We start from the raw sequence: 27,257 nt of genomic DNA, 5'->3' as shown, positions 1-27,257 counted from the left end.
TCTTCTAAGAATGACAACATATAGTGCTGGCTATACAAGTAGTATCTAAATGAGATATAAATGATTAGACTAGTATATTTATATGAAAGTACCAACCAAACAGAACATACAGTAACAGAAAAAGTGAAGAGAAAATAAAGGCAAAAAAAAAAAAAAAAAAAAGAGGAAGATTTCAGAAACATGAACCCCAAATTTCAGTTTAAGTATAGTTAGATTAACAACAAAATATGTTCCAATGATAATTTGTTATCAGAAATATTACTCCCAAAGGTAGTAATAATGAGAGACACAGGGTAGTGGTTTGCAGATATCTCCTAGTCAACCGATAGATGTTCCAAACATCACCTCACTAAAGAAATGAAGTTCTACATTTACATATTTTTATTCAATTTATTCTCTTTTATCCCACTCCCATTAGCACTCAATCTAGACAATCGTTGTAATATAATAAATGTGCTTACATATTTTCTTACGAACTGTGCAATGTATTTTACTTACATACATTTTTTAATTTATATAAATGCTATTTTATATTACATATCCCAGTCTGTTCCTTTCTGTTTTTATTCAGTACCATGTTTTTAAGATACATTATGTTGCCATGTGCACATCTAGTCCTCCACTTCAAATTGATAGACAGTTCTTAATAGTATAAATCTATCATAATTTACCCATCATTAGGGAAAAAGAAAGACAAGTTTGTTTTCTGTAAACAAATAACACCACAATGAACAACAGTTATGTACTGTGTGAGTATTCCTTTCAGATATACACCCAGAAAAAGAGCTTCTGGATCATGGGGTATACGTAATGTATAATCTGACTGAGTACTTCCTTCCAAAATGGTTAGACCAATCTATACTACCACTAACACAGAACTAGCATAACTAGCAGCTACTATGGACCAGGCACTAGACTAGGCACTCCAGATCTTCTCTTTCACTACTTCATCCTCCTCAGCTAGCCTTTGTCCCTTTTGCTTTTCAGATCAGCTATCATTGCATCAGAAGTATGAAGGCAAAAGCTTCCTCCCTTACTTTTTCCCTGACCATCAAGTTCCCTAATCCATTCCAATGTCATGAATTGCCAATGTCTCCGCTAACCATGAAGCTTATGAAAACAAAATCAAACTGCTAATGTTATTTTCAAAAGGTCTGATTCTCAAAAAGTCATTAATTGAAGTTGATCTGTTACAGACAACACTAAGAAATTCTTTTCTGAAATTCCTTTCATACATTTCAGAGCCATTCCTATTTTTCTGATTTGGGGAGATCTTGGAGGAATAGCTTCAGCTCTCTGGAACCCTTTTCTTCATACATAAAATAAGGGGAGCTGGATTACAATCGGTGTTTTCATTCTATACTCCGGACCCCAAGCATTCCAACTCTGAGGTGGCTCAAGAGGATCATCTCAGGACAAAACAGGGCTACCTATATGCTGCTGCTGTTTTTTCTTTCTTTCTTTCTTTCTTTCTTTCTTTCTTTCTTTCTTTCTTTCTCTCTCTCTTTCAAGATTTATCTATTTATTTTAGAGAGAGAGCAAGCACAAGTGGGAGGGTCAGAGAGAGAGGGGCAGAGAATCTCAAGCAGACTTCATGCTGCACATTGAGCCTGACATGGGGCTCAGTCCTCATGACCCTGAGATCACAATCTGAGCTGAAACCAAGAGCCAGACACTTGAACGACTGAGCTACCCAGGTGCCCCTACCTATGCCTCTTCTGTTAGAACAGAACAACAAAAATTTTAAATCTATAAATTTTGAGAATCAGTTCTATTTAAGAAAAAGTTTATTCACACTATTAGTTGAGAGTGTTAACTGGTATAACCTCCATTGCATTTGGCAATATTTATAAAATTTAAAAATGTACCTACCTTTTGAATCAGAAATTCCACTTATAAGAATTTATTCTACAGACATTCATCAACAAATATATATAAAGATATTCATTATAGCATTGTTGTAAGGGCAAAATACTGAAAACCATAAATAGCAAAGTGGTTACATAAACTATGGTACCTCCATTCAGTGAAATATAGACTTTAAAAACAACAAAGCAGCTGCAAGATATATTAAGTAGGAAAAAAGCAAGATGTACAATGTTGTTATGTTATATACCACCTTTTCTATATTTTTAAAGGATATGTACACTTGGACATCGCCAGCTTTAATCTGGCAAGGTGGACCTGTCTACACTGGATGATGGTATTAAGTTTAGTATTAGCATTGCCTCCTCCTGTAGAATGAACATCCTTCTAACTGGATCTCACCCTTTTTTTTTTTTTTTAAGACTTATTTATTTCTCAGAGAGAGCAAAAGCAGGGGGAAGGGCATAGGGAGAAGCAGGATGCTAGCTGAGCAAGGAGTTCCAAGCAGAACTCGATCCCAGGACCCTGGGACCATGACTTGAGCAAATACTTAACTGACTGAGCCACCCAGGCATCCCTCACCTTTTTTAAAAATGGATTAACTTCCCTTGAGTTCATCAAGCCAGGTCAATCAAATGAGTTGCCTTACCCCCAAGAACTGTTAGAAAAAATAGTATATTCATGTAAATCAGCTGATAGTATCTATGCAGCTCAAAATTTATTAATTTTTACTTACTTTTGAACAGCACCATTCAAAAGATAGCCAACAGCCACATGTAGCTGATGGGCACTTGAAATGTGGCTAGTACAAATTCAAATATGCCGCCAAAACATAACACACTAGATTTTGAAGACGAAGTCTAATAAAGGGCAAGGGGCCCCTGCATGGCTCAGTTGGTTAAGCTACCAACTCTTGATTTTGCCTCAGGGTCTGAAGACTGAAACCTGCATAGGGCTCTGTGCTCAGCAGGGAGTCTGCTTGGGATTCTCTCTCTCTCCTTCTTACCCTCTTCCCCCCCCTTCTCTAAAGTAAATACATATTTTTTAATTTTAAAAATAAAAATCAAAAAATTTAAAAGCGCAAAATATCAGAATTTTTATACTGATTACATATTGAAATAACGTTTGGGATTTGTTTGGTTAAATACAATAAATTGTTAAAATTAATTTTACTTGTTGCTTTTTACTTTTTAAAATGTAGTAACTACTATGGGGCATCTGGCTGGCTCAGCTGGTAGAGCATTTGGCTCTTGACCTCGGGGTCATGAGTTCAAGTCCCATATTAGGCAGAGAGCTTACTTAAACACACACAAATTAATTAATTTTTTAAAATGTTGACTACTAGAGGATCTCCCAGCTGGCTCAATCAGTAGAGCATGTGACTCTTGATCTCAGGGTCATGAGTTCAAACCCCATACTGGGTGTGGAGGCTACTTAAAAACTAATTTTAAATTAAATTTAAATTGTTAAAATGTGACTTAGAAAATTTAATTCTAGGGGCACCTGGGTGGCTCAGTGGGTTAAAGCCTCTGCTTTCCACTCAGATTATGATCTCAGGGTCCTGGGATCGAGCCTCCCATCCGGCTCTCTGATCAGCAGGGAGCCTGCTTCCCTTCCTCTCTCTCTGCCTGCCTCTCTGCCTACTTGTGATCTCTGTCTGTCAAATAAATAAATAAAGTTTTTTTAAAAAATTTAGGGGAACCTGGGTGGCTCAGTGGGTTAAGCCTCTGCCTTCAGCTCAGGTCATGATCTCAGGGTCCTGGGATCGAATCCAGCATGGGTCTCTCTGCTCAGCAGAGAGACTGTTTCCTCCTCTCTCCCTGCCAACCTCTCTGCCTACTTGTGATCTCTCACTCTGTCAGATAAATAAATAAAATCTTTAAAAAAATTAATTATACACTTTCTGATTAATTCTGAAACGCTACTATATTTTTGATTAATTCACTTGCTTATAATCCACAAAAAACTACTTCAAATTTTTACCATTTTACTCAAACTTCTGAAGCCTTTTTCTTCCCCTCATTAGCTGATGACCTAGATCAGAGAAAATAAAGGGTAGTCATAATATTGCCTTCAACACTTTTTACAAAATTAGATCTTTGAAATAAAGCCTATAGATAACACTGTTTTGGCTTAATGAACCCTGATGGTTTTGCAGTAGTATGGTACAACAAAGAGACTCAGATAGAAAATTAAAAGACTTTGGCTCTAGTTTCAACAAAACTGCTATTTCTTTGAAAAATATTAACAATGTACCAATCGTGTGCAAAATAATTAAATGTAAAGTATGTAGTTTTTTAAATCATAGTTTAAAAAAACAGTAATAGCTTCCCTGAAACTGTTTCATTAAGAAGTCACTTAGTATATTTCAAACTCTATTTCTGTATCAAATAAAATGATGCATTTAACTGAATTAAAAGATATAAGGAGCTATACAAAGGTAAAATTATATTATAGGATAATAATGTAGTCTTGCCAACATTTTTTTTTCTTCTTCCTGTCTATTAATGGTGCTTTGTGCTCAAGCTTATCTTGTTTAACCCCCTAAAATGGTTCTAAGTATAGCTATCATTATGATTAGGACCTTCATAACAACTTCCCAAAGCTGTTTCTTTTTTTTTTTTTTTTTTTTTTTAAAGATTTTATTTATTTATTTGACAGAGAGAGATTACAAGTAGGCAGAGAGGCAGGCAGAGAGAGAGAGGAGGAAGCAGGCTCCCCGCTGAGCAGAGAGCCCGATGCGGGACTCGATCCCAGGACCCTGTGATCATGACCTGAGCCGAAGGCAGCGGCTTAACCCACTGAGCCACCCAGGCGCCCCCCCAAAGCTGTTTCTTGATGCCTTCCTTCAATTTCTACTTACACTCCAGTTCTGACTATCTGTAAAACATCTTCATTTAAATGTTATATTAACATTTCAAACACAAGGTAAAAAAGCTAAACTTGAGTTATTCTATAATACTTTAACCAAGTGTTTATATTATGATTCAATCAAATAAGCATTTGAAATATTTATAGAACAAAAATATGTTCAGTTTTTTTACCCTGTGTTTGATTTGACTAAATCATAATACTTTAGCTAAAAAGATATAACTACAAACTAGGTTTGTTGTTTATTTTCTAATTCTTTTTACCCTTTGAAAATTCATGAAACATAAAGACCTAAATAAGTATATTTTGAAACATCTGCATTCTTATGTCTGCTAAAGAATATTTTTCTGGGGGACGCCTGTGTGGCTCGGTGGGTTAAGCCGCTGCCTTCCACTCAGGTCACGATCCCAGAGTTCTGGGATGGAGTTCCGCATCAGGCTCCTTGCTCAGCATGGAGCCTGCCTCTCTCCGCCTCTGCCTGCCTCTCCGCCTGCTTGTGTGCTTTCGCTCTCTCTCTTTCTGACAAATAAATAAATCAAATCTTTAAAAAAAAAAAAAAAAAAAGAATATATTCCTGGGGTGCCCAGGGTAGCTCAGTCGGTTAAGTGTCGGACTCTTGGTTTTGGCTCAGGTCAGGATCTCAGGGTCAGACTGTGCTCAGTGTGTAGTCTGAGAGTCTCTCCTTTGCCCTCTGCCTCTCCCCTCATTTGCACGCACATGCACTCTCTCTCTCTCTAAAATAAATAATATATATATATTAGATTATATATATATTTCTGTATTATAATCTTATAATTGTATTACAATCTTATAATTTGGGAATTATTTATATTTACAGAAATAGAGACTAAGATGCTCTTGTGGCAAAAATGCAGCATTTGGATTCTGTATCTACAGCTGTCTGCTCTGGAGCCTTGCACAACCATTAAGTAGAATGCTTAATGGCATTTAACAAACATTAATTTAATTTCATTTTATTTGGCCTTGCCATTAGTAAACTATAATTGCTTACCACAGTGCTATTGTAAGCACTAATTCATACTTATAAATGCTCTAAAGAGAGTATTCTTTGATACTGTGCTACATATTGGCAAGGTCCCAACCTTCCTAGGGTGCCATTCCTTTATTTTTCCCAAGATTAGGACAGAGGCTTCAAGAGTATGACTGCAAACCCAAAATAACCACCATCCCTGCTCCCTTTAAGCCAACAGCCCTCTTGCTGAGTATCCTAGTCTTCAAGTACCGATATGTATCTACCATGATCTCTGCTACAGACTTAAGAAACAACTCTGAAGAAAAAAAAAGAGTAAATAAAACTATAAAATCTACAAAGTACGTTTCCAGTGAAAGGATATAACCTGATGCTCTTGAATAAAACTAGTATTGCTTTAGAATCGCCAAGTTTCATCATGTTAGTATATACTAGATATGGTTCTTGTTGCTACTGTCTAGCCAGAGTCTGAAAACTCTCAGGATCTTTCCAAAGGTTTAATTACCAGTGACATGTGACCGAGAATCTAACCAAGAATGTTATACACAAGAGCTGAAAATGCTAAAGTTTTCATGTTATGTGACTGTATCAGGAGTTACATTCATTTAAGGGACAGAGTTACTTGAGCTGGTATGTTACAAATCAATGGTTCATGATGGGGCTCAGCTCTATTATCACAAACATTCAGCACCTATTATGTGCTAGCATTAAATTATGAAAATCCGGGCGCCTGGGTGGCTCAGTGGGTTAAGCCGCTGCCTTCGGCTCAGGTCATGATCTCAGGGTCCTGGGATCGAGTCCCGCATCGGGCTCTCTGCTCAGCAGGGAGCCTGCTTCCTCCTCTCTCTCTCTGCCTGCCGCTCTGCCTACTTGTAATCTCTCTCTGTCAAATAAATAAATAAAATCTTTAAAAATAAATAAATAAATAAATAGTGAAAATCCACCAAAAGCAAGCCAAATACCTAATGAACAAAAAGTGGGTCCACTAACCGACAAAAGAGATTTAAAGACATTACCCAAAGGAAGGAGTAAATAAATAAATAAATAAATTAATTAAAGATTTCTGGAATATCCAAAAGATCCTTTATAAAGACCATAAAATTAGGGACGCCTGGGTGACTCAGCTGGTTAAGCTACTGCCTTTGGCTCAGGTCATGATCCCGGGTCCTGGGATCAAGTCTCACATTGGGCTCCTTGCTCAGCGGGGAGACTGCTTCTCTCTCTGCCTCTGCCTGCCACTCTGCCTGCTTATGCTCCCTCTCTCCCTCTCTCTTTGACAAATAAATAAATAAAATCTTAAAAAAAAAATACCATAAAATTGATAAGCCACTATAATTAACTCAGAAGGCAGTATAAAAGGAAAAGAATCTAGAATTAGCTATGTAGATTAATGAGTGTATTCATATTGGAAATAATTACTTCTAGATATCATCATTATCAAGCTATGTGATTTATCATCATTACTGATGGGGTTCAGAACATACTGTCCCAAAATATGGCACTCTGGCATAATGAATATTAAGACCTTGCTAAGTTTCCCCAGTTTACTACTCTTAGCTAAGACCCTTCTGTTCTATCATGTTTTGCCACAACTTTCTACTCTTCATCAAAACTAGCATAAAAACATTCAGGTTTAGGGAACCTGGGTGTGCAGCTGGTTAAGCACCTGACTCTTGGTTTTGGCTCAGGTCCTGATATCCATGTTATGAGATTAAGCCCTGTGTCAGGCTCCACGCTCAACATGGAGTCTGCTTAAGAGTCTCTCTCCCTCTCCCTCTGGCCCTCCTGTTCATGCTCTCTTTCTCTCTCAAATAAATCTTTAAAAAAAAAATTCACATTAAACAATTTCTTTGGGTTTTTATTTTCTTATAAAGGCTCTCATCTCATGTAAAACTTTTATTAAATAATTCTGATTTTCTCTTGTTAATTTGTCTTTATCAGTCAAATTTACAGGGCCCCAGCCAGAAAGCCAAAGAGGGTAGTAGAAAAAAGATTTTTTTCTTCCTCTATAGTTTTAGTGACCATGAAGGAACAGCTGAGAAACCTCACAATCCCTAGAGACCATAGCTAAAAATCCTGGGGCAACTGACAAAGGCCAGCAAAAGGGAAGAATTCTTACCAAAGTCAGTCTCCTGGATTTTTGTCTCTTGTCTGGTCAAGAAAGGAAGGGGAACTTCTCCTTATGCCTTCTTTTCCAAATTCAGATTAGCAGGAGAAAAACATTTTTAAGAATTAGTTCTTTGGACTGCGACTGTCATGAATTTGGTTTTGGATACCCACTGGGTCACTGATCCTTAAGCCTCCCAGAAAAAGTCACTGTTTTCCTGTCTCTTTGTCTTTAGTGTCCTTTGTCATAAGGAGTTTCTTTATACCACCTGTAAGGACAACAAAAAGTCTTAACTTGTGTAGGCTATCTTTGGGAATAACTCTGTCTCTTAAAGGTGTCTGCATCTTTTGCATCTTCTTTGAGGATACTTCTTGCATCTACAGTTAAGCCATAAAAAAGGCTTGCTGGTCACACTAAAATAGGTACACCTTTGAAGAGTTGGACTTTTATATCTAAAAGGATTTTTAGGGGCACCTGTCTGGCTCAGTTGGTAGAACACAAGGCTCAGAGTCATGAGTTCAAGCCTATAAAAAAATTTTAAAAAAGAAAATAATTTTTAGAGGGCACTCACCTTAAACAATGTCCTAATGGTACCTACAGTTAGATCAGATTGGTGAAAGAAAAAGGGTTGTATGACTGGTCTGAAAAGGAGAAACAAATACCAAAAAAAACTCCCTTAAGATTAGGAGGTAAGGAGCATCTGGGTGGTTCAGTTGGTTTAAGCAGGTTAAGCATCTGACTCTTGGTTTTGGCTCAAGTCAGGATCCCAGGGTCATGAGATCGAGTTCTGCCTCTGGCTACGGTGCTAAGCACTGTAGAGAATCTCTCTACTCACTTCTTGAAAAGCTCTCTTCCTCTGCCCCTCCCACCTGCGCATGCACGGTGCTCTCTTTCTCTCTCTCACACACACACAAATTAATAAATCTTTAAAAAGAGAGAGAAAGAGATTAGGAGGTAAGATCATACTCAGAGCAGGCTTTAGATTTATGCTAACATAGATAGCCAAGAAATAGTGATAACAAAGGGCCCAGAAAATATACAGGCCTTTCCATGCTAAGCCCTTTGCAAATACATTTTGAATTTCCAGCAAAGAAGTCATTAGATTGTTGTGTAGTTTGGGTTTTTTTTGTTTTTAGATTTTTAGATTTTACTTTTTTATCTGACAGAGAGGGGGAAGCTCTCTCCGCTGAGCAGAGAGCCCGATGAGGGATCCCAGGACCATGAGATCATGACCTGAGACAAAGACAGAGGCTTAACCCACTAAGCCACCCAGGCGCCCCTATATTTGTTGCACAGTTTTAAAAAAAAGCAGGTGGGCAGGGGTAGATGGTAGATAGAGCCTGGCTGGCTCGGTCAGTAGAGCATGTGACTCAATCTCAGGGCTGTGAATTCAAGCCCCAGGTTGGGTGCAGAGATTACTTTAAAAAATTAAAAATTTAAAAAAAAAAGAGAAAGAGAGAGAGAGAAACATAATACTCATGTTAGATTACTGATAATAGGCAAACATTGCCCTGAATTCCATCGTAGAGAAAACTGTCACATCCTTTCTCTACTGCCTTAGAAAGATAAATTCTCTACCCTATCTTCTCTAGGATCTGACAGGCAACTCTTTGAAATGCATACTTCCAAAGAGATAACTCTTGCTGTCCAACCCAAAGGAAAAAAATTAAAGACGCATTTTGTAAACAAATTGCTACTTGACTTGTTTCCAGAGTCCCTTGTCCAAAATTTAGTCCACAGCCTCCAAAAGATTATATCAAGGATGAATGAAGATCTTAAAAGGTTTCTCCACAAATAATAGTTTAAAAAAAAAAAAAAGCTTTTGCAATCATTGAGCAGGTAACCTTAACTTTTCCATCTGTCGGAAACATATTTGGAGTAAAAAATTAAAGTGGGTGCCTGGGTGACTCATTCAGTTAAGCGTCTGACTTTGGCTCAGGTCAGGATTGATGGTCCTGGGATGGAGCCCTGCGTCAGGCTCAGGCCCAGAGGGGGACTCGGTTTCTCCAAGTCCTCCCCCCACCTGTGCGTGCATGCTCCTGTGCTCACTCTCTCTCAAATAAATAGATAAAATCTTTTAAAAAATAATAGTAGGGGTACCTAGGTGGCTCAGTGGGTTAAGTCTCTGCCTTCGACTCAGGTCATGATCCCAGAGTCCTGGGATCGAGCCCCACAGGGGCTCTCTGCTCAGTGGAGAGCCTGCTTCCTGCTCACCCCCCACCCGCTCTGCCTGCTGTTCTGCCTACTTGTGATCTCTCTCTGTCAAATAAATAAATAAAATCTTTAAAAAATAAAAATTAAAAAATAATAGTAATACTGGGGTTAAAATGAGAATCAACTCTTACATAAATTGATGAATTGTAAATGTATATTTATACCTAAGTCATGATAAAGATTTAGAATGAAAACTGTAACATTTCTATTTGCATCTCTCTGTGTGTTTTATGTTTGCGTGTGTATATATATGAATATGTTAAATATACATGTTATTTTTCTAACTCCAGATGCTATTAGCAAACTAATTTATAAAATCCTTTAAAGCAGTTCTAGTAAAGTTGGCCTAAAGATAAACAAGTGCTTATATAAATTAAGTATTCCTAAAATTCTCGGAAGTACAGAAACTAATCTAAATGTTCTTTACAAGTTCATGTGATACAGACTAATCTTTGATAAAAAAGGCCAGTTTAAAATTTTGGTTCTATGTTCATTGATTATAACTCTCAACAGCAATTAAACGGGAATTCTCCCCAAAATAACCACAGATTTGACACAGTCCTTATCAAAACCTTGGCAAGGTTTTTTATAAAAATTGACAAGTTTATCCTAAAATTTGTATGGAAATTTAAAGGGCCTAAGGTAGTCAAAATAATTCCAAAAAAGAACAACAAAATAGGAGCATTCATATTATCCAATTCCAGTACTTACTCTAAAGCTACAGTAATCAAGAAGAGTACAGTATTTACATCATGATAAACAAGCAGACCATTGGAACAGAATATAGTGCCCAGAAATAAACCCATACATCTACAGACAAATGACAGTCAACAATAGTGTTAAGCCAATTCAATAGCCAAAGGAGAGTCTTCAGAAAAAGGTGCTGGGACAACCAGATATCTATATAAAGGAAAAAAGATGAGGTCCATTTATCTTACCCCAGACCAAAAAAAAAAAAAAAAAAAAAAAAAAAAATTGACTCACAGTGGATCACAGACCTAAATATAAAATCTGAAACTATAAAACTGCTAGAAGAACTCATAGGAGAGCACTTTTGTGCACGTGAATTCACACCAAAAGCATCATCTATTTAAAAGGTAATAAACTGGACTTTATCAAAATTAAAACCATTAGCTCTTCAAAACCCATCATTAGGAAAATGAAAAGACAGGCCACAGATAAAGAGAAGATATTTGCAAATATATGGGGCTTGTATTTAGGATATAGAAAAAATTCCTACAACTTAAGAAGAAAACAGCCCAACTTAAAGATGGACAAATGCTCTGAATAGACAATTCACCAAAGATACACAAAAGGCTAATAAACATAAGATGCTCAACATCACCAGTCATGGAGAAATGTAAACTAAAACCATAATAATATAGCACTACATAACCACTAAAATGGTTATAATAATAATAGTAAAAAAAAAAGCCAAATGTTGGCAAGAGTGTAAAGAAACTGAAATACTCATATATTGCTAGTATAATGTAATGTTATATGATCACTTCAGAAAAGTTCACCATTTTCTTTTCTTTTCTTTTTTTTAAGATTTTATTTATTTATTTGATAGACAGACATCACAAGTAGGCAGAAAGGCAGGCAGAGAGAGAGGAGGAAGCAGGCTCCCTGCAGAGCAGAGAGCCCGATGTGGGGCTCGATCCCAGGACCCTGGGATCATGACCTGAGCCGAAGGCAGAGGCTTAACCCACTGAGCCACCCAGGTGCCCTTGGTTTAACCTTTTTTAAAAAGTTAAACATAAACATAATACATGACCCATCAATTCCACTTCTAGATATCTGTCCAAGAGAAATTAAAACTTATGTCCACACAAAGACTTATCCATGACTGTTCAGGGCAGCATTATTCAAAATAGCCAAAAGCTGGAAATAATCTAAAAAAAATCTATCAACTAGTAAAGTGATAAATAAAATGTTGTATATCTATACAATGGAATGTCATTTGACAGTAAAAAGGAAAAACTACCAGTATGTGAATGAACCTCAAAAATATTACCTTATGTGAAAAAGCCAGAGACACAAGAGACAGTATATTGTATGATTCACTTCCAGAAAAGGCAAATGTATAAAGAAAGCAAATCAGTAAATACCTGGGACAGAAAGTGGGAGCAGAGATTTACTGCAAATGGGCAATAGGGGTTTCTGGGAGAAAGAGAACTGTTCCCAAAGTAGATTGTGGTGTGATTTTAAAACTCTACCCATTTCATATTCATTAGGATGGTTATTATGATAAAGAAACAAGCAAGTGTTATTGAGGATATAGAAAAATTAGAATGCTTGTACACTGTTAATAATAATATAAAATGAGGAGCGCCTGCCTGGGTGGCTCAATCAGTTGAGTGGCAAGCTCTTGATTCTGGCTCAGGTCATGATCTCAGGATCCTGGAATCAAGCCCTGGATCAAGTTCCATGCTCAGCAGGGAGTCTGAGGATTCTCTCTCTCTCTCTCTCTCTCTCTCTCCCTCTCTCTGCCTCTATCCCCCATTCACATGCTTTCTCTAGAATAAATAAATCTTTCTTTAAAAATATGTATATATATAAAATGATGGGGGTGCCTGGCTGGCTCAATCAGAAGAATATGCAGTTCCTGATCTTGTGGTTTTGAGTTCAAGCCCTATGTTGGGTGCAGAGATTACTTAAATAAATAAACTTTATATATACATATATGTATATATGTATGTATACATATATACATATATGTATATATAAATGTGTATATATATATACACAATGAAGCACTACATAATAGTTAACATGACTCAACTAGAAAATCTACATTTATCAGACCTTAAAACTCAAAGTTGAGTGAAAAAAGTAAGTTGCATAACAGTATCTGCTCTGTAGTACCACTTATGTTAAGTTTATAAACACACAAAACAATGTTATATATTGTTTATCAATATACAATTGATATTGGTAATATATAGCAAAGGTGTTAAAACATGAAGGGGAACAACAAACCACAAAGTTTGGACAGCAGTTAACGTCTATGATGGAGGGAGAGAAAAGAAAATAGGGAATAAATAGAGAGGGCATACAAAAGGCTCCTCAATTTTATATACAATGTTTTAGGTCTTTAAAAGCATCTACAGAAAATTTTGCAAAATGCCAGCATTTGTTAAATTGGGCAGCGTGTACAATTTTCTCAGTACTCTTCCATATGCTTGAAAAAAATTTTAACAGGCTTTTGGTCAAATGAAAACATATACATGTACCAGACAGCAAGAGAAAAATATTTATCTTTTTGGAACCTACATTTGTAAAACTCTTCTAGCAACGTCTCTCTGGTGCCTAACACCCTTAGTGTGATAAAAACTTTCCACTTTTTAGGCATAAACATGCTACACGTGTCAGAGTCTCCTTTTCCCTAACAAGATACTTCTCACAAAATGCTGCCCAAGGAACTAAAAACTCTGGCTTTGTTGATACCAGTGATCTCTTAATCAAACAACAATCAATGTGCCATCCTCAGCCAAAATCAGAACAGCTTAAAAATCTTTCAATTTACAACTAAATTACTCCCCTGAGTCATCCTTAAGTTTCATCACATGTCTTATGTAAACCTATACTATGAATGACCCAAGAGGTAAAAAGACTAAAATTACACCTCTTTCTAGTTTTAACATAATTTTCCCTCTCTGCCCTACATTCTTCAGTCCCACATACCCACAGAGGACTCAGTATGAGCCCTCCACGTAAGTGCAGTATTTCTGGATCTTCCAATCCTGGGAAGATTTATGTGACTCAGCGACGAGAAGTGTGTTCATTAGTACCAAGGGGAACTGAACATGGAACTCTGCTTAACCAGCGATCTAGAATGCAAGCTCCTGAGAGAAAATAAGAGAAGAATGACTTTTCCATCCAAGCACGATGAGTATATCAAACTGAAAATGATGTCTAGGAACAAGCAGCTCCAGAACAGGAATTCAAATAAAACTGGCTTTGTGATATTCACTTTTTTTTTTTTTTTTTTAAATTCACTGTTCTGTAGACCCAGTGGCAGTCAGTCTGTTTTTCCTTCACTTTCTGGCTCAGTTAAAAGTACCTTAAAGAGTATACTTGCCCCTTCTCCTCAAAAATATGGAAAAAACTACTCAAGTCTTATGAAAATCTGAGTTGTCAGCATTACTTGTTGGGTGTCTGTGTGTGTATGTGTGTCTGTTGGGGGGTGGCCTCCAGGGTTTACGTGATCTGTGTGGGATATCTCTGTGGGTACCTGTAGGGAACTCTATGTATGAGGTCTCTCTATAGGTGTGGATATGGGTCTATGTGTGCGAAGGGTTTGGGTAGAGGGGTTTTGGAGGCTTCGGTTTTATGTGAAGGATCTGTGTATGTCTATCTTTGTGTATCTGTGCCTGTCTGTGGTTCTATGTCTCTAGCAAGTTTTTTTTTTTTTTTTAAAGATTTTATTTAATTATTTGACAGAGATCACAAGTAGGCAGAGAGGCAGGGAGAGAGAGAGGAAGAAGCAGGCTCCCTGCTGAGCAGAGCACCTGATATGGGGCTTCATCCCAGGACTCTGGGATCATGACCTGAGCCAGAGGCAGAGACTTTAACCCACTGAGCCACCCAGATGCCCCTCTAGCAAGTATTTTATTTTATTTTATTTTTTAAAATGTTTTATTTATTTATTTGAAAAGAGAGAGACACACACAGCAAGAGAGGGAATACAAGCAGGAGTGGGAGAGGGAGAAGCGGGCTTTCCACCAAGCAGGGAACCCAATGTGGGGCTGGATCCAGGACCCTGGGATCATGACCTGAGCAGAAGACAGACACTTAACGACTGAGCTACCCAGACACCCTATTACAAGTATTTTAATAAGCTTTAGTATACATTTCTATCCTTCCAAAAAAAACCCTGAAAGGATTTTCTTGCCTCTCTACAGTGAGGTTTCATGTGACAAGCATGAATAAGACCAACTGCTAAGCCAGTATTACTCAACAATGGGCTAAAAAAAAACTAAGGTTCTGTTGGGTTTACATCAGTACAGACCCAGAGTTGCCCGAGATTGTACATTCCTAACAAGTTCCTAGGGGATGCCAATTCTTCTGGTCATGGACCAGTTTCAACAGCAAGGATATAAAGGATTCCAGACTTAATAAACTGTCCCTAACTATACTTCCCATGTACATCTTCCACAGTATCCTCTGACTGACATATGTATCAGATCAGCTTGAGTGTTCTACATCTGACCACAAGTTAGAAGTTACCATTTTGTTTTGTATACAAATTTGTGAGTTTGGTTTGCCTAAGAGGTGAACAACCTCTAAGTGTACTAAAAGTGTGAATTTTAGAACATGTAAAGTTGGAACATGGAAATTTCATAAAGCTTCTGCTATACTGTGAAACCTCTTGAGTAGGCAACCAACAACTTCTCCTGAGGTGATATACCTCAATGTCAGTACTGACCTCTCCAAACTGCAACAATTACTGCTTCCAGTGTTGCTTGTATCAAACCATATCGTATTTCTTTATTTTCATATCTGCATTCCCTACTGTCTCCTTGATTTAATAGTCCTATCACTCAGCAATGTTTAGCACACAGTACATAAAAGGTCTTTGCACAAAAGAAGTTCATAACACATTAGCGAGATTATTAAAGTATCCAGAAATAGTAAAGTTGCTTCCCTATTTCTTTTTTTTTTTTTTTTAGATTTTATTTATTTATTTATTTATTTGACACAGAGAGAGAGAGAGAACAAGCAGGCAAAGCAGCAGGCAAAGGGAAAGGGAGAAGCAGGCTCTCCACTGAGCAGGGAGCCCAATGCGGGACTCAATCCCAGGACAGATCCTAGGATCATGACCTGAGCGGAAGGCAGCTGCTTAACTGACTGAGCCACCCAGGCACCCCATTTGTTCCCTATTTCTATAATATAGTCCAGCAAAGGCCTTAAAAAGGAAATAGCATCAGACCCATCATCTTTTCTCCCTTACAGAAACAATAGATATTTAAAGATTTTTTTTTATTTATTTATTTATTTTGAGAGAGAGACAGTGAGAGAGAGCATGAACGAGGAGAAGGTCAGAGAGAGAAGCAGACTCCCCATGGAGCTGGGAGTCCGATGCGGGACTCGATCCTGGGACTCCAGGATCATGACCTGAGCCGAAGGCAGTCGTCCAACCAACTGAGCCACCCAGGCGTCCCAAGAAACAATAGATATTAATGTAGTAAAAATTCCTATTCCATTTCTGTCTCCCCAAAGCAGAGTCACCCATGACTAGATTCCATGTCAAGCTTTATCCAATAATTTTACTGAAGAAGACACCTTATTTACCTGCGAGGAAAAGAAGTCTTTCTTCAACCTAAAGGAGGTAATATTAACTTTGAAAGGTAGAAGCAAAAAAAGAAAGAAAAAAAAATGTAATGTAGATGCACACAATTGTAGAATCAGGGCAAAATTTTTTCTTCCTACAGTCTCATTATATGTACTCAATTCCTGGCAATGCCTTATAAAAAATAAGGTGTCATTTTGAAAAAGAACCACACATTTCTCCAACTTAGTATAATTGCAGAAGGTAAGTTCCTCTGTAGACCACTGCAGAATAGAATGTATATCTGAGATATCACTGAGGCTCCAATTTCTATCAAAACATAAATTTAGATCCACTAAACAATAATAAACATTTATAATTATGTTTGCTTATAAGCAATAAATAAAATTTGCTACAATAGCAATTACTTTTACGAATAACTCATTATAAGCACTTAGTACAGCCAGGAACGCAATTTTTTAGTGTCATTCTTGAGTTAAATAGTCTTTAATCAAAAGTTACATCTATATGTCCAACTAAAGGCAACGAAATAAAAACAGTGGAGAAGTTAAAGAAAAAGAAACAGAAAACAAACCTGAAAAAGTAAAATATTAAATTTTATTTGGGGACAAATAGAGCTATCTTATATCACAAATAGTCCCTATCTTACATTATGAACAAAAATGAACTCCAGTCTATTCCAGATGGGCTGAGGACCAAGATGTAATAAACACATCCATAAAAACAGTTGAAGAAAATATTAAACAATTTGTTTATAAACCTGGGGTAGAAAAGGCCATTCTAAGACACAAAATGTTTAAGCCCTGAAGAAAAATATTTCCCAATCTGACTACATAAAAACTTTTAAAATTATAAACAAAGTGACAAGTCAGTAAGAAATAAAATAGAAAAAAATCTACAAAAGAGTAAAGAATTCCTACAAGCTGACATTGAAAACAGAAGTCAGTAGGAAGGCAGAGATCATCTATTTTGTTCACTGCTATATCCCTAGCATTAATAAATACTGTTAAGTAAGAAAAAACACTAATAAAAAAACAGTAACAATTTTCCTCATAAAAGACATAAAAATATCCTGTGGTTGGTAAAGGTGTGGTGAAAGGGTTGTCTTGTTTATAGTTAGTTAATGTGTAAAACGGTACTACATTTTTGAAGGCAACAAGACACGCATAAAGTTTAAAATATGGATTATTGGGGAAAGGGGGTGGTGGGATGGGTGAGCCTGGTGGCGGTATTAAGGAGGGTACGTCTTGCATGGAGCACTGGGTGTGGTGCATAAACAACGAATCTTGGAATACTGAAAAAATAAAATATAAAAATAATAATAATAAAATAGAGTAAAATATGGATTATCTTTCAACTCCAGAATTTTGCTTTTAGGTATCTACCCTAGAAAAACACTTACTATACAGGTACACACAAACACACACATATATACACGAATATAGGTATTTACGACAGCACTATTAAGGAAAAAAAATCAAGTTAAATATGCATCAACAGAAGAGTGATTTAATAAACAACAATGGTATGGACTTTGGAAATTAATTCAGTCAAAAAGACTAAGATAGGAGTGCTTGGGTGGCTCAGTGGGTTAAGCCTCTGTTTTCAGCCACATCTGGCTCTCTGCTCGGCAGGGAGCCTACTTCCCCCTCTCTCTCTGCCTGCTTCTCTGCCTACTTGTGATCTCTCTCTGTCAAATAAATAAATAAAATCTTTAAAAAAATAAAAAAAGACTAAGATCTATATATATTGATATGGAAAGAGCTCCAAGTCGGCGGGGGGGGGGGGGGGACCTGCAAATATAAAGTATACTTTTATTTATAGGCAAGTTATTATAAAACTACAAATTTCTCTATGTGCAAATAAGAATGTAAAGTAAAAAAAAAAAAAAAAATCATGAAAGATTAATTGATGGGTAGCAGAAGTCACCTGTGGAGAGGGCAATGAGACTGGCTGAGGACCAAGGAAGGACTTCTGCCTTATTAAGCAAAATTATTTTATAAGAAAATATTCAGGCATGACTTGTGCAATTAAAAACAATTTTTTTTAAAGATTTATTTATTTATTTATTTGACAGAGAGAAATCACAAGTAGGCAGAGAGGCAGGCAGAGAGAGAGAGAGGAGGAAGCAGGCTCCCTGCTGAGCAGAGAGCCCGATGCGGGACTCGATCCCAGGACCCTGAGATCATGACCTGAGCCGAAGGCAGCGGCTTAACCACTGAGCCACCCAGGCGCCCTAAAAACAATTTTTTAAAGGAAAGAAAATTATAATGTAAACACCATTTAACTGATACGAAGAAAACAAGAACATATTTTAGGGATTAGACAAAAATACCATTTTGGACACATTAATTTTGAAGTCCAACTTCAAGCAGGCAGTTGGGCACACATAAGATTGGCATTTGGAAGAGGTGTCTTAGCTAAACAAATAGCTGTTGGGATGTAGATGACACTTGGGATGTAGATGACACTTAAAGGCATAGGAATGGTATAGATGACTTAGGGAGAAAACACAATGGAAGAGCAGACAGCTCAGGATCAAGGAGAAAGAGCCAACAAAGGAGACTGAGAAGGAGCGGCCAGAAAAATAGGAAAACTAATAAAGAGCTGTGTCATGGAAGCAAAAGAGGAAAATGTCTAGGTGAGAAGTTGGTATCAAATGCTACCAAGGTCTTGACGAGGTCTGAAAAAACAGACTGCTATGTTTCCCAAACTGATGGGACATTAGCAATGTTAGCAAGAGGATTTTATTCTGGCCAGAGCATTAAGGTGGGAGTGAGTTAAAGAGCTTGCGGAAAGAAGAAAATGTACATAGTGTGTGCTGAAAACTCCTTTAATAAGCTTAGCTATGAAAGGGAGTAGAAAGTTAGGACAGAAGCAGAAGGAAGATATAGGGGTTAGAGGATGGGGTTTTCAAAATGGGAGAGATTAAATCGAGTTGGAATACTGTAGGAACAGCTTTAGCAGAAAGAAGAAATAATCAAAGGAAGAAGTTCTTTAAGACAGAAGAATGTGATTAGAGCACCTGTAGAGAGATAGGCCCCTGACAGGTGCGAAGGAGAAAAAGACGAGCCCTAGATGCAGGTAGGTTTGTCGATTTGGGAGGTATAGAGATGAAGAATTCCCTTTTGGTGGCTCCTGTTTTAATACTAAAGTATAAGGTACACCACTGGTTTAAAAAGAACACGTGAGAGATGAGAAATCAAGACAGTATGAAACAGTCATTTGCAGTGGGTAAGAAAGTGAACTTACTAGAGAAATGAATAATACTGTTAGGCGATGCTGATTATGCACATGAGGTTGACAATTATGAATTCAGTGACATCATTCTGCCTGGTTTTCTGATTTTCTCTAGCAACTCTCAGCTCCATCGTTCAGCTCTCAGGGTGGAGAACATGCTTCAGGGCCACAGAGCTAAAAAACAGCACCCAAAATCATACACAGAATGGGGTTGGCAAAGACATGATCACTAATGTTAAACAGGAGACGCTGAGGCTTGGGTTACACCATCATAGTTCTGAATACCAGGTGTCACACTAACGATTCCTCCACTGTTGCCCCCGTAACTTGATCTTGCTGCTAGAGGCTGATGCTACTTGGGGGTTTACTGATAATGGAGGGGGAAGTTGGAGAGGACTTGGTGAGAAAAGATCTGGGGGAACTCGATCAGCTAAGAGGAAGAGGAGAGTGGTAAGGGAGTGAGTATTAGAAGATAATGGATAACTGGACGTCAGATAGTAAATAAGGTAAAGAGATGTGAGGGATGGTGGTTTGGGCCTTCTCCCTGAGGACTGTAGATTCTGAAATCCAAAATGTTGCAGAGTGGTCTTCGCAGCAGCCTAGGTGCAGGAGCTTAAGCAGATTTCACATGGGAATCTGGTCAGAGAAGGAGGGGCTGGCAGTGTGGCAAAGCCTCCCACCGTTGCTATGAGCAATGTTTCATCTCACTAACCCCAAAGGCATTACAGACTGGCAAAGCCTCAAGCAAGTTAATTATTCTCTTTGAGCCTATATTTTCTCATCTGTAAAATAAAGAGAATAATATTTATCTGATAAAGTTGTTATAAGGATTAAATGAAAAAAGATAGCTCTCTGGCAGAGAGTAAGCATTCAGTAAATGGCAGCCAGAAGTGAAGAGTCATAACTGAAGCCAAGAGAATAGTGTCCAGGAAAAGGTAGTTAACAGTACTAAAGCTGTTAGAGTGATCCACAGGGTACACATAGCTCTGCAGGAGATAAGCTTATAGGGAAGATGAAGTCAGTTTTAGCCTCAGGTTACTCAACTCTCAATGACAGCTCTGCAGTATTCAGAAAGGCTCTAAGGAAAAGCCTAATTTATGGTCAACCAGCTCTAGAACTTCTCTACCCTACCTTAATACAGGTTCTGAGCTTAGAAAAACCAGGTGCCCCAAACCAATATATTTCTACTGATAGAATCTTTAAGAATAGGAAATCACTAGCTTATTAATGCTGTACAAGTGTCTAGTGTCCAAGAAGAAAATGGCTAACTGAATTGTTGCAGGATATAGCTGGGGAACAGGGGACTAAAAATCATAGATATCATGTCTTAAGTTATTTAATTTAATCAAAATACTTTTAGGCTCAGAAGTGTAACAGAAGAAATTTCAGTCTACCACTTTTTCCTCTGTTTTGCTCGAACTCGCAGGCCACAGGTCATTCAGACTATAAAAAGCTCCTACAAATTCCATAGAAACCTGATCAAGCTTACTTAACCTTTTATTGGGTAAATGGAATTTCAGCTCCTCTAACTGTGCATACCACCTGAACATGATGGCAGAGTGATGAATCAGGGCAACTGTCAGGACTGTTCTCCCACCCGCCTCAGTTGTACTTCCCTCAATTATTTTAACAAAGGCTACCATGAGAGAAACCGCTTATTCTTTATAAACTCAACTCGACAAGGAGCCTAAATAAAATTTTCAATAAATCTTTTTTTCCCCTTTCATTGCGGGATAGAGAAACTTTTCCTGTAATTAAAAAAAAAAAAATCTCATTCTCCCTTCTTCACGAATTATCCATTTCTTCAATTAACTGGACAAGACATCAAATATACAACTGCAATTTCAGCTCTGACCAACGTCCCAAAACACCTCCTAATGTTCAGTCTTTCCCAGGTCTGAGGAGAAAAGAAGTCACAAATTATACTAATCCAAAATATGGGCTAATTTCCCAGAAAAGTCATAAATGTTCAAATATATGGTTAAGACCATTAAACAAGCTCAATGAATAAAAAGAAACTGCCACTGCCTGTTAGTGAAATAACAAAAACATCCACAAAAAGTATACAAATTAGCTAAGATTTTAAAAATTCAGTCTGAGCTTTGCAACAGGGAAATGAAACTTCAAATGAAAAGCAAGAGAGTCTGGGCTCTGGAGTCAAACAGATTAGAGTTCTGTTAGCTCCATCACATTACTGAATGTGTAACCTAAGGCAAATTTCTTAATTCTGAAACTCTTGTTTCCTCAATAAAACAAAGAGAACACTACCTATCTGAGAGCTCTTACAAGGATTAAGTAAAATAGTGCATGCAAGACTCTAACACAGTGCCTGGTATATAGCTGGAATACATAACAATGTACTACTCCTAATTTTCAAAAGGCTTAATCAGAGACTCATTCATAAAGAAAGCAGGACTTAACGGGAAAAAAATTGTTAGTTGGACGGAGCAGAAGAGCATATTCTTAGGTCCTTCAGATTTATTTATAACTTTAAAAATAAGAATACATTTTTAAAAAATAAGGATAAATTTATCAAACTGTCAGTAAATTGATGTAGAAATGCATCATTGATCTTGGAACACTTTTTTATATATAAGATACTCTTCTTCCTTATAATTTTACAATTTTTTTTCCCTGTCCTATTTCTAGAACTCTGACTCAGACCCTCTTCACTTTGGTTTCGGAGCAACCTAAACCTTAGGCCAGACAAGCATACCTTAGAGTTCAATAAGTATTCTGAAAGATTTCTGAGCAAAGACCAGAATCCTGCATCTAAAAATTTAGAAAGAATCAGTGTGGTGTAATAAAAAAGACATGGGCTTTGGAAATAGGTAAAGGTTTAAAACAGATTTAAGTCCTATCTCTGCAACTTACTAGATATACAACCTTGGGCAAGGCACTTTATCTCTCAGGACCTCATATTTTATCTGTAACAAGGAGATAATGCCACCTGTATCTCAATGTGTTACTGTCAAAATTAGAAAAATGCGTATAATAATTCCTGGAATAGAAAAGGCCAATGAATGGTAAATCATATTCAGATCAATCTGCCAACTGTCTTACTGAACATTTTGTAAGGCTGTACTTTCCTAACTGGCAAAAGGAGTCATACTGTTCCCACATTCCCATGCCTATAACCAAAAGGTTCCATTTTAGTAATCTATAATTAACCAAATCAAGAGCTTAAAGAATTCAGGGCAAGAAAGAACTAACATGGCTCAACTCATTCTCTGCTGACAGAAACAAATCCAATGTAAAGTGGATACGTTTGCCAAAAAAAAAAAAAAAAGTCTGCTTGAACATGATCATTACCAATACTGATGTAAGCACAAACCTGCAGTTCTTGGGCTTGCAGCCTTACTGTCAGAAAGTTTGAACTCTCCTGAAATAAATCCTCGCATGCCTTGTTTTCCTTGCTGTGCTATGACACTCTTACTAACCCATTTTTAAGAACACTGGAAAGAAATCTTCTCAACTAGTACTACTGCCTTCACTTGGAATTTATCTTTCCATTTCACAAATCACTGCTTACAGAGATTTTTGGTTGGGTTCACTTGATAAGAGCTTATGAAGAAAAACATTAATACAAATTTATGATAGCCAGCATGACAAGATCTGGTCCCCATAGCACCACAAGTTACAAGATGGAGGCAGGAGCCAAAGATAAGATGTGACTAAGTAACCTGCAAACCATATGTTCATTTTTATTAACTACTGCTCTTGGGAATTCTGGCTCTTATAAAAAGTTTATTTCCCTTGTGTGGCTAAGCAGAATAACAGAAGAAAACTGATGACAAATACATGAATAGTGCAAGGGAAACCATCAACATAAAATGTAACTTAAGATAAATAAGCTTGTATGTGACAGTTAAAGCAGTAGTTACCAATTACACAGCCAAAGCAGCTATTTCAAGCCCCAGTTCTCCCAGTCCCTCCCTACAGTAAAAGCAGAAGGGTGCCGCGGTCATAATGATTATTTAAATAAACAATCTAAGAATCAACAAAGACTCAACAAATCAAAATGTCACACTGCAGTCCCTTAGTGAGGTGACTTTCAACCGGGGGAAAGAAGGGCAGTCTCTTGCACTTATTTTAATTGAGTCAATTCAATACCAAGAAAGTTAAAGATTCTGTCCCCAAAATGGAGCTCAGCAATGCCTTTAGTTGTGTCATACAGCTGTATCTTTGCCCAGATCTTCAACTGTTTAACTTCAGCAAAAGTTGTTTTCTGGTTGCAATTAACATTGTAAGGCAAGCTCAGCCCTGTCTTCCATAGCCTTGAGGCTGCTGAGTAAATCTAGAATCATGGAATCTACATTCTGATGTTGGATAAACAGGAAGAAGGTGGTTCTTGACAAGGAAAATGGTCAAGAAGCACATCTAGATTTAAGAAAAAACAGACTGATATGCTGGCCTGTGATTTTTTTAACTTCTTTGTATAGAATCTATTGAATAGGGCGTACCTTTCAGGAGAGGTCACAAGGGCATGCACTTAAATCATGATGGGAGGACAAATAAAAGAAAATCATCCTTAATAATAATAGCTACCATCCCTTAAGCCCCTAGCATATGTGCCAAGTTCAATGCTAAAGCCCTTTACAAATATTTCTAATCCTCAATCATTATTAATATCCTCATTTTATACAAGCAAATTAAGACTCAAAGAACTTAGAAATAGCTAGTTAGTGAAGATACGAGTATTGAGACCCAGGTCTGCCTGACTGTAAATCCCATGCCCTAAAAGTAATTTGTTAAACTCTATTATCCTCAAGAGATCTAATCAAATTATAGATTTTACACGAAAAGATCCCTAATCACAGGAAAAAGATTAGGCCAAACTTATAAAGCAACTCAACCAGTCAGAAATGTTTCAGTACTAAAGCTGTTAGAGTGATCCACAGGTACTACCAATGTGTTACTACCAATGTAGGACCTGTGCTGCCTCCTACAACTCCCCCCCACACACACCCCCCACCCTCCCCCCACCCTACAGGAGTTTCATACTGCAAATGACATGGACACTGTCCTAAAGCAGAATTAAACAAATTCCTTTAGTCTTGCATCTGACATCACCTATCTCCTACATCTAGGGAATTAGAATGAAAGGGTTATGTCCTTTACACCTTAATCATGAGACTATTACAACAAAAGTTAGGCTGAAAGCAGAGTTCCAATTCAGCTGGGTCTTACACAGTGAAACCATCCAAGACTTCACATCACTTTACTGCTGTTCTGACAAAGCAATTAAAAACCATATGCAACAATTAAAAAAAAAAAAACATAAATCACTGTGTTCATATTATGTCTTGGAAATTAAGTCTACGGCCATACCACTTTTTACGATCCATCTTTGTCTTCTCCAATATTTGCCCCCTTTTTCCTGTGCTGATTTAGCTGTGAGAGGAGAGACACACCACGGATGGCCAACTGTAAGGGTAATACTGGAGTATCACACATCTAGACTCACTTCTTGGTGTTCTCAGACTATACTGGCTCTTCAGAGCTGTGTCTGGAAGGAGCTGAAGAATGAGACAGCCTCACAATGACTGCCTTTCCCCAAAGTAGAAGCGTTTCTTCCTAACACTTCCAGATCATAATAAAGGAACCAATGAAACAATCATTCTCTCCGCACACAGTCTAATAATCCTGGTGGCCAACTACTAAGCAGAGGGGGCGAATCTCGGAAGAGAAAAGAGTGAAAGAGACTCTCTCCATTCAGAGAAGATGCAAGGATACTGCAGCATCTGGAACGAAGGGCACAGCATCAGTACTGCTCTACGGAAGCGGTTGGCCACAGAAAGGCAGAAAGTCATCCTCTGTACGGAAACCAGGCGACAGGATTTCAATGCGAGGTTAACTACTGCTTACTCGTTCTCTAAATAGAAAAGATGTGTCCACCCTTATTGCTGGGTGAACTCTCAGAAACCGTAAGGTTTGTCTATACCATCGGGGTCTTCTCCCTGAATAGTCTGGAATATAACCCATGGGAGTGTGCTGTGTGCGGGGGCGAAGGATAGTATTAGGTGCCTCCCCTCCCCTGCCTATTCCAAGTAGTAGCGGAGAGCGCTACCTCCATGTTACTCATCGCGAAGTACGGCCGTGCCACCGGGAGTCTTCGTTCCCCAGCACCGGGCGCAGGTGAGGGGATCTGTGAGAGCGCGGATCTGAGGGGAAAGGGGCTCTCTCGGCAAGTACGATCGGAAGAGAGGGCGTGGAGGGTGGTGCTGCCCTGCCGCGAGGATCTGCGGTTCCCCTCCCTCCTCCCTCTCTCCGCGAGAGGCAGCCCGGCCCCAATACCTTCTTGACTGTGCGCGGCGCCTCGGTGACGGTGCCGTCGGGGCTAACCAGGGCCTCGCCGCCGTCGCGGTGCCTCTGGTGCTGGTGATGAGGGTCGCTCCGCTTCATGGCCGACGCCTGAGGCACTTTCCCGGCGGCAGGGCTGAGAGCGGCGGCGGGCCCCGAGCCCGGGCCGGGGGCCGGGGGCCGCTCCGCGGCGGGAGCTGGAGCCTCAGGGTCCCCGCCGCCTGCCGGGGGGGCCATGGCACTCACAGCCGCGGTGCTCAGTCCCAGTTGCGGCTCCGCCTCAGAGGGGCTCAGGTCCTTCAGCTCCACCTCAGGCACCTTCGCGGCAGCCGCTGCTGACACGACCTGCACCGACATCACCGCCTCTACTGCAACCGCCGGCTCAGACTCCAGCTCCGGCTCCCGCTCGGCCCCGCCTCCCGCCTCCCTTCCCCTTCCCTCCCCCATTCCCCCACTCCTCCCCTCCATCGCCTCCGCTCCCACCCCCTTCCTCCGCCCGCCCGCCCGCCGGCCAGCCAGCCCCAGCCTCTCCCGCCCCACCCCGCCCGGCCCCGCCCCGCCCCGGCCTGGCCAGGCTCGGCTCGCGCGCGAGGCGCCACGGAACCTGTAGTGCGCTTGCTCCCGGCAGCACGCGGCCAGAAGACTGTGGGACCTCAGCCCCCGACCTACACTGCGAGCCGGCGGGGGCGGGGCCCGTGATGTCTCCTGGGAGCCGTAGTCCCAGTGGCCCTGCTTCTGGCTAGTGGGATTCTGTAAGAGAGATGGAGCTCTAGCACCCGCGACTAACGGAATGGAAAGGAGTGAGATTACATGACACGACGTAGAGGATGGGGAAGAAAGTCTCCTCAGGAGTTGCGGCTTCCGGGAAAGGAAAGCCAGGAACCCTAGGGTTGGAAAGGTGGTCGGGGAGAGGAATGACTCCCTACCCTGACAGCCAAGAATTTCCTCCGTCGGTGAGCGTCTGTGATCACGTGACCCGGCATTTAAAGGAAAAGCGGAGGCGTCACGTGGAGAGAGTGCGGGCCCAAGGCTTAAAGAAGCTTGATTTTTCCATTTCTTTGAAGTCGGGACCCCAACACACCTTTCCGAATTTTAATGGCTGTGTTTGTATAAGGAATAAAAATAGGATCTTACCTGCTGTGGCAAATCCTGGCGCGTTTTGAGTTTGGAAGTTTCAAATCAGCCTAAAAAAGAAGTTAGGTATCGCCAGGTCCAAATTTCCAAAACTGAGGAATAATACATAGCCTTAAGCAAGGCCAAATCTGATCTATTAATTCTGCTGGGAAAATAATATAAAATTCGGATATATACATAAGCAGAGAGGCATTAACTACAAAATGAACAGAGAGTTCCTTAAGTGATGAGATTTG

At 39.1% G+C, this 27,257-nt stretch overlaps 1 protein-coding gene across 2 annotated transcripts in view; it reads right to left on the bottom strand.

Annotated features, from left to right (window-relative positions):
- The window catches only part of AHCYL2 (adenosylhomocysteinase like 2), a 165,089-nt gene extending 138,758 nt beyond the window's left edge, over positions 1-26,331 (bottom strand). For both annotated transcript variants that reach the window (XM_059171824.1, XM_059171825.1), the window contains exon 1: positions 25,882-26,331. In XM_059171824.1, the coding sequence (XP_059027807.1) occupies positions 25,882-26,244 (363 nt within the window). In that variant the 5' untranslated portion in view covers positions 26,245-26,331. The remainder of the gene's footprint in view (positions 1-25,881) is intronic.
- Positions 26,332-27,257: the final 926 nt, after the last annotated feature.

Source organism: Mustela lutreola, chromosome 4, assembly GCF_030435805.1.
Source record: "Mustela lutreola isolate mMusLut2 chromosome 4, mMusLut2.pri, whole genome shotgun sequence".
NCBI classification, from domain to species: domain Eukaryota; kingdom Metazoa; phylum Chordata; class Mammalia; order Carnivora; family Mustelidae; genus Mustela; species Mustela lutreola.
This window is presented reverse-complemented; position numbering and strand designations above follow the sequence as displayed.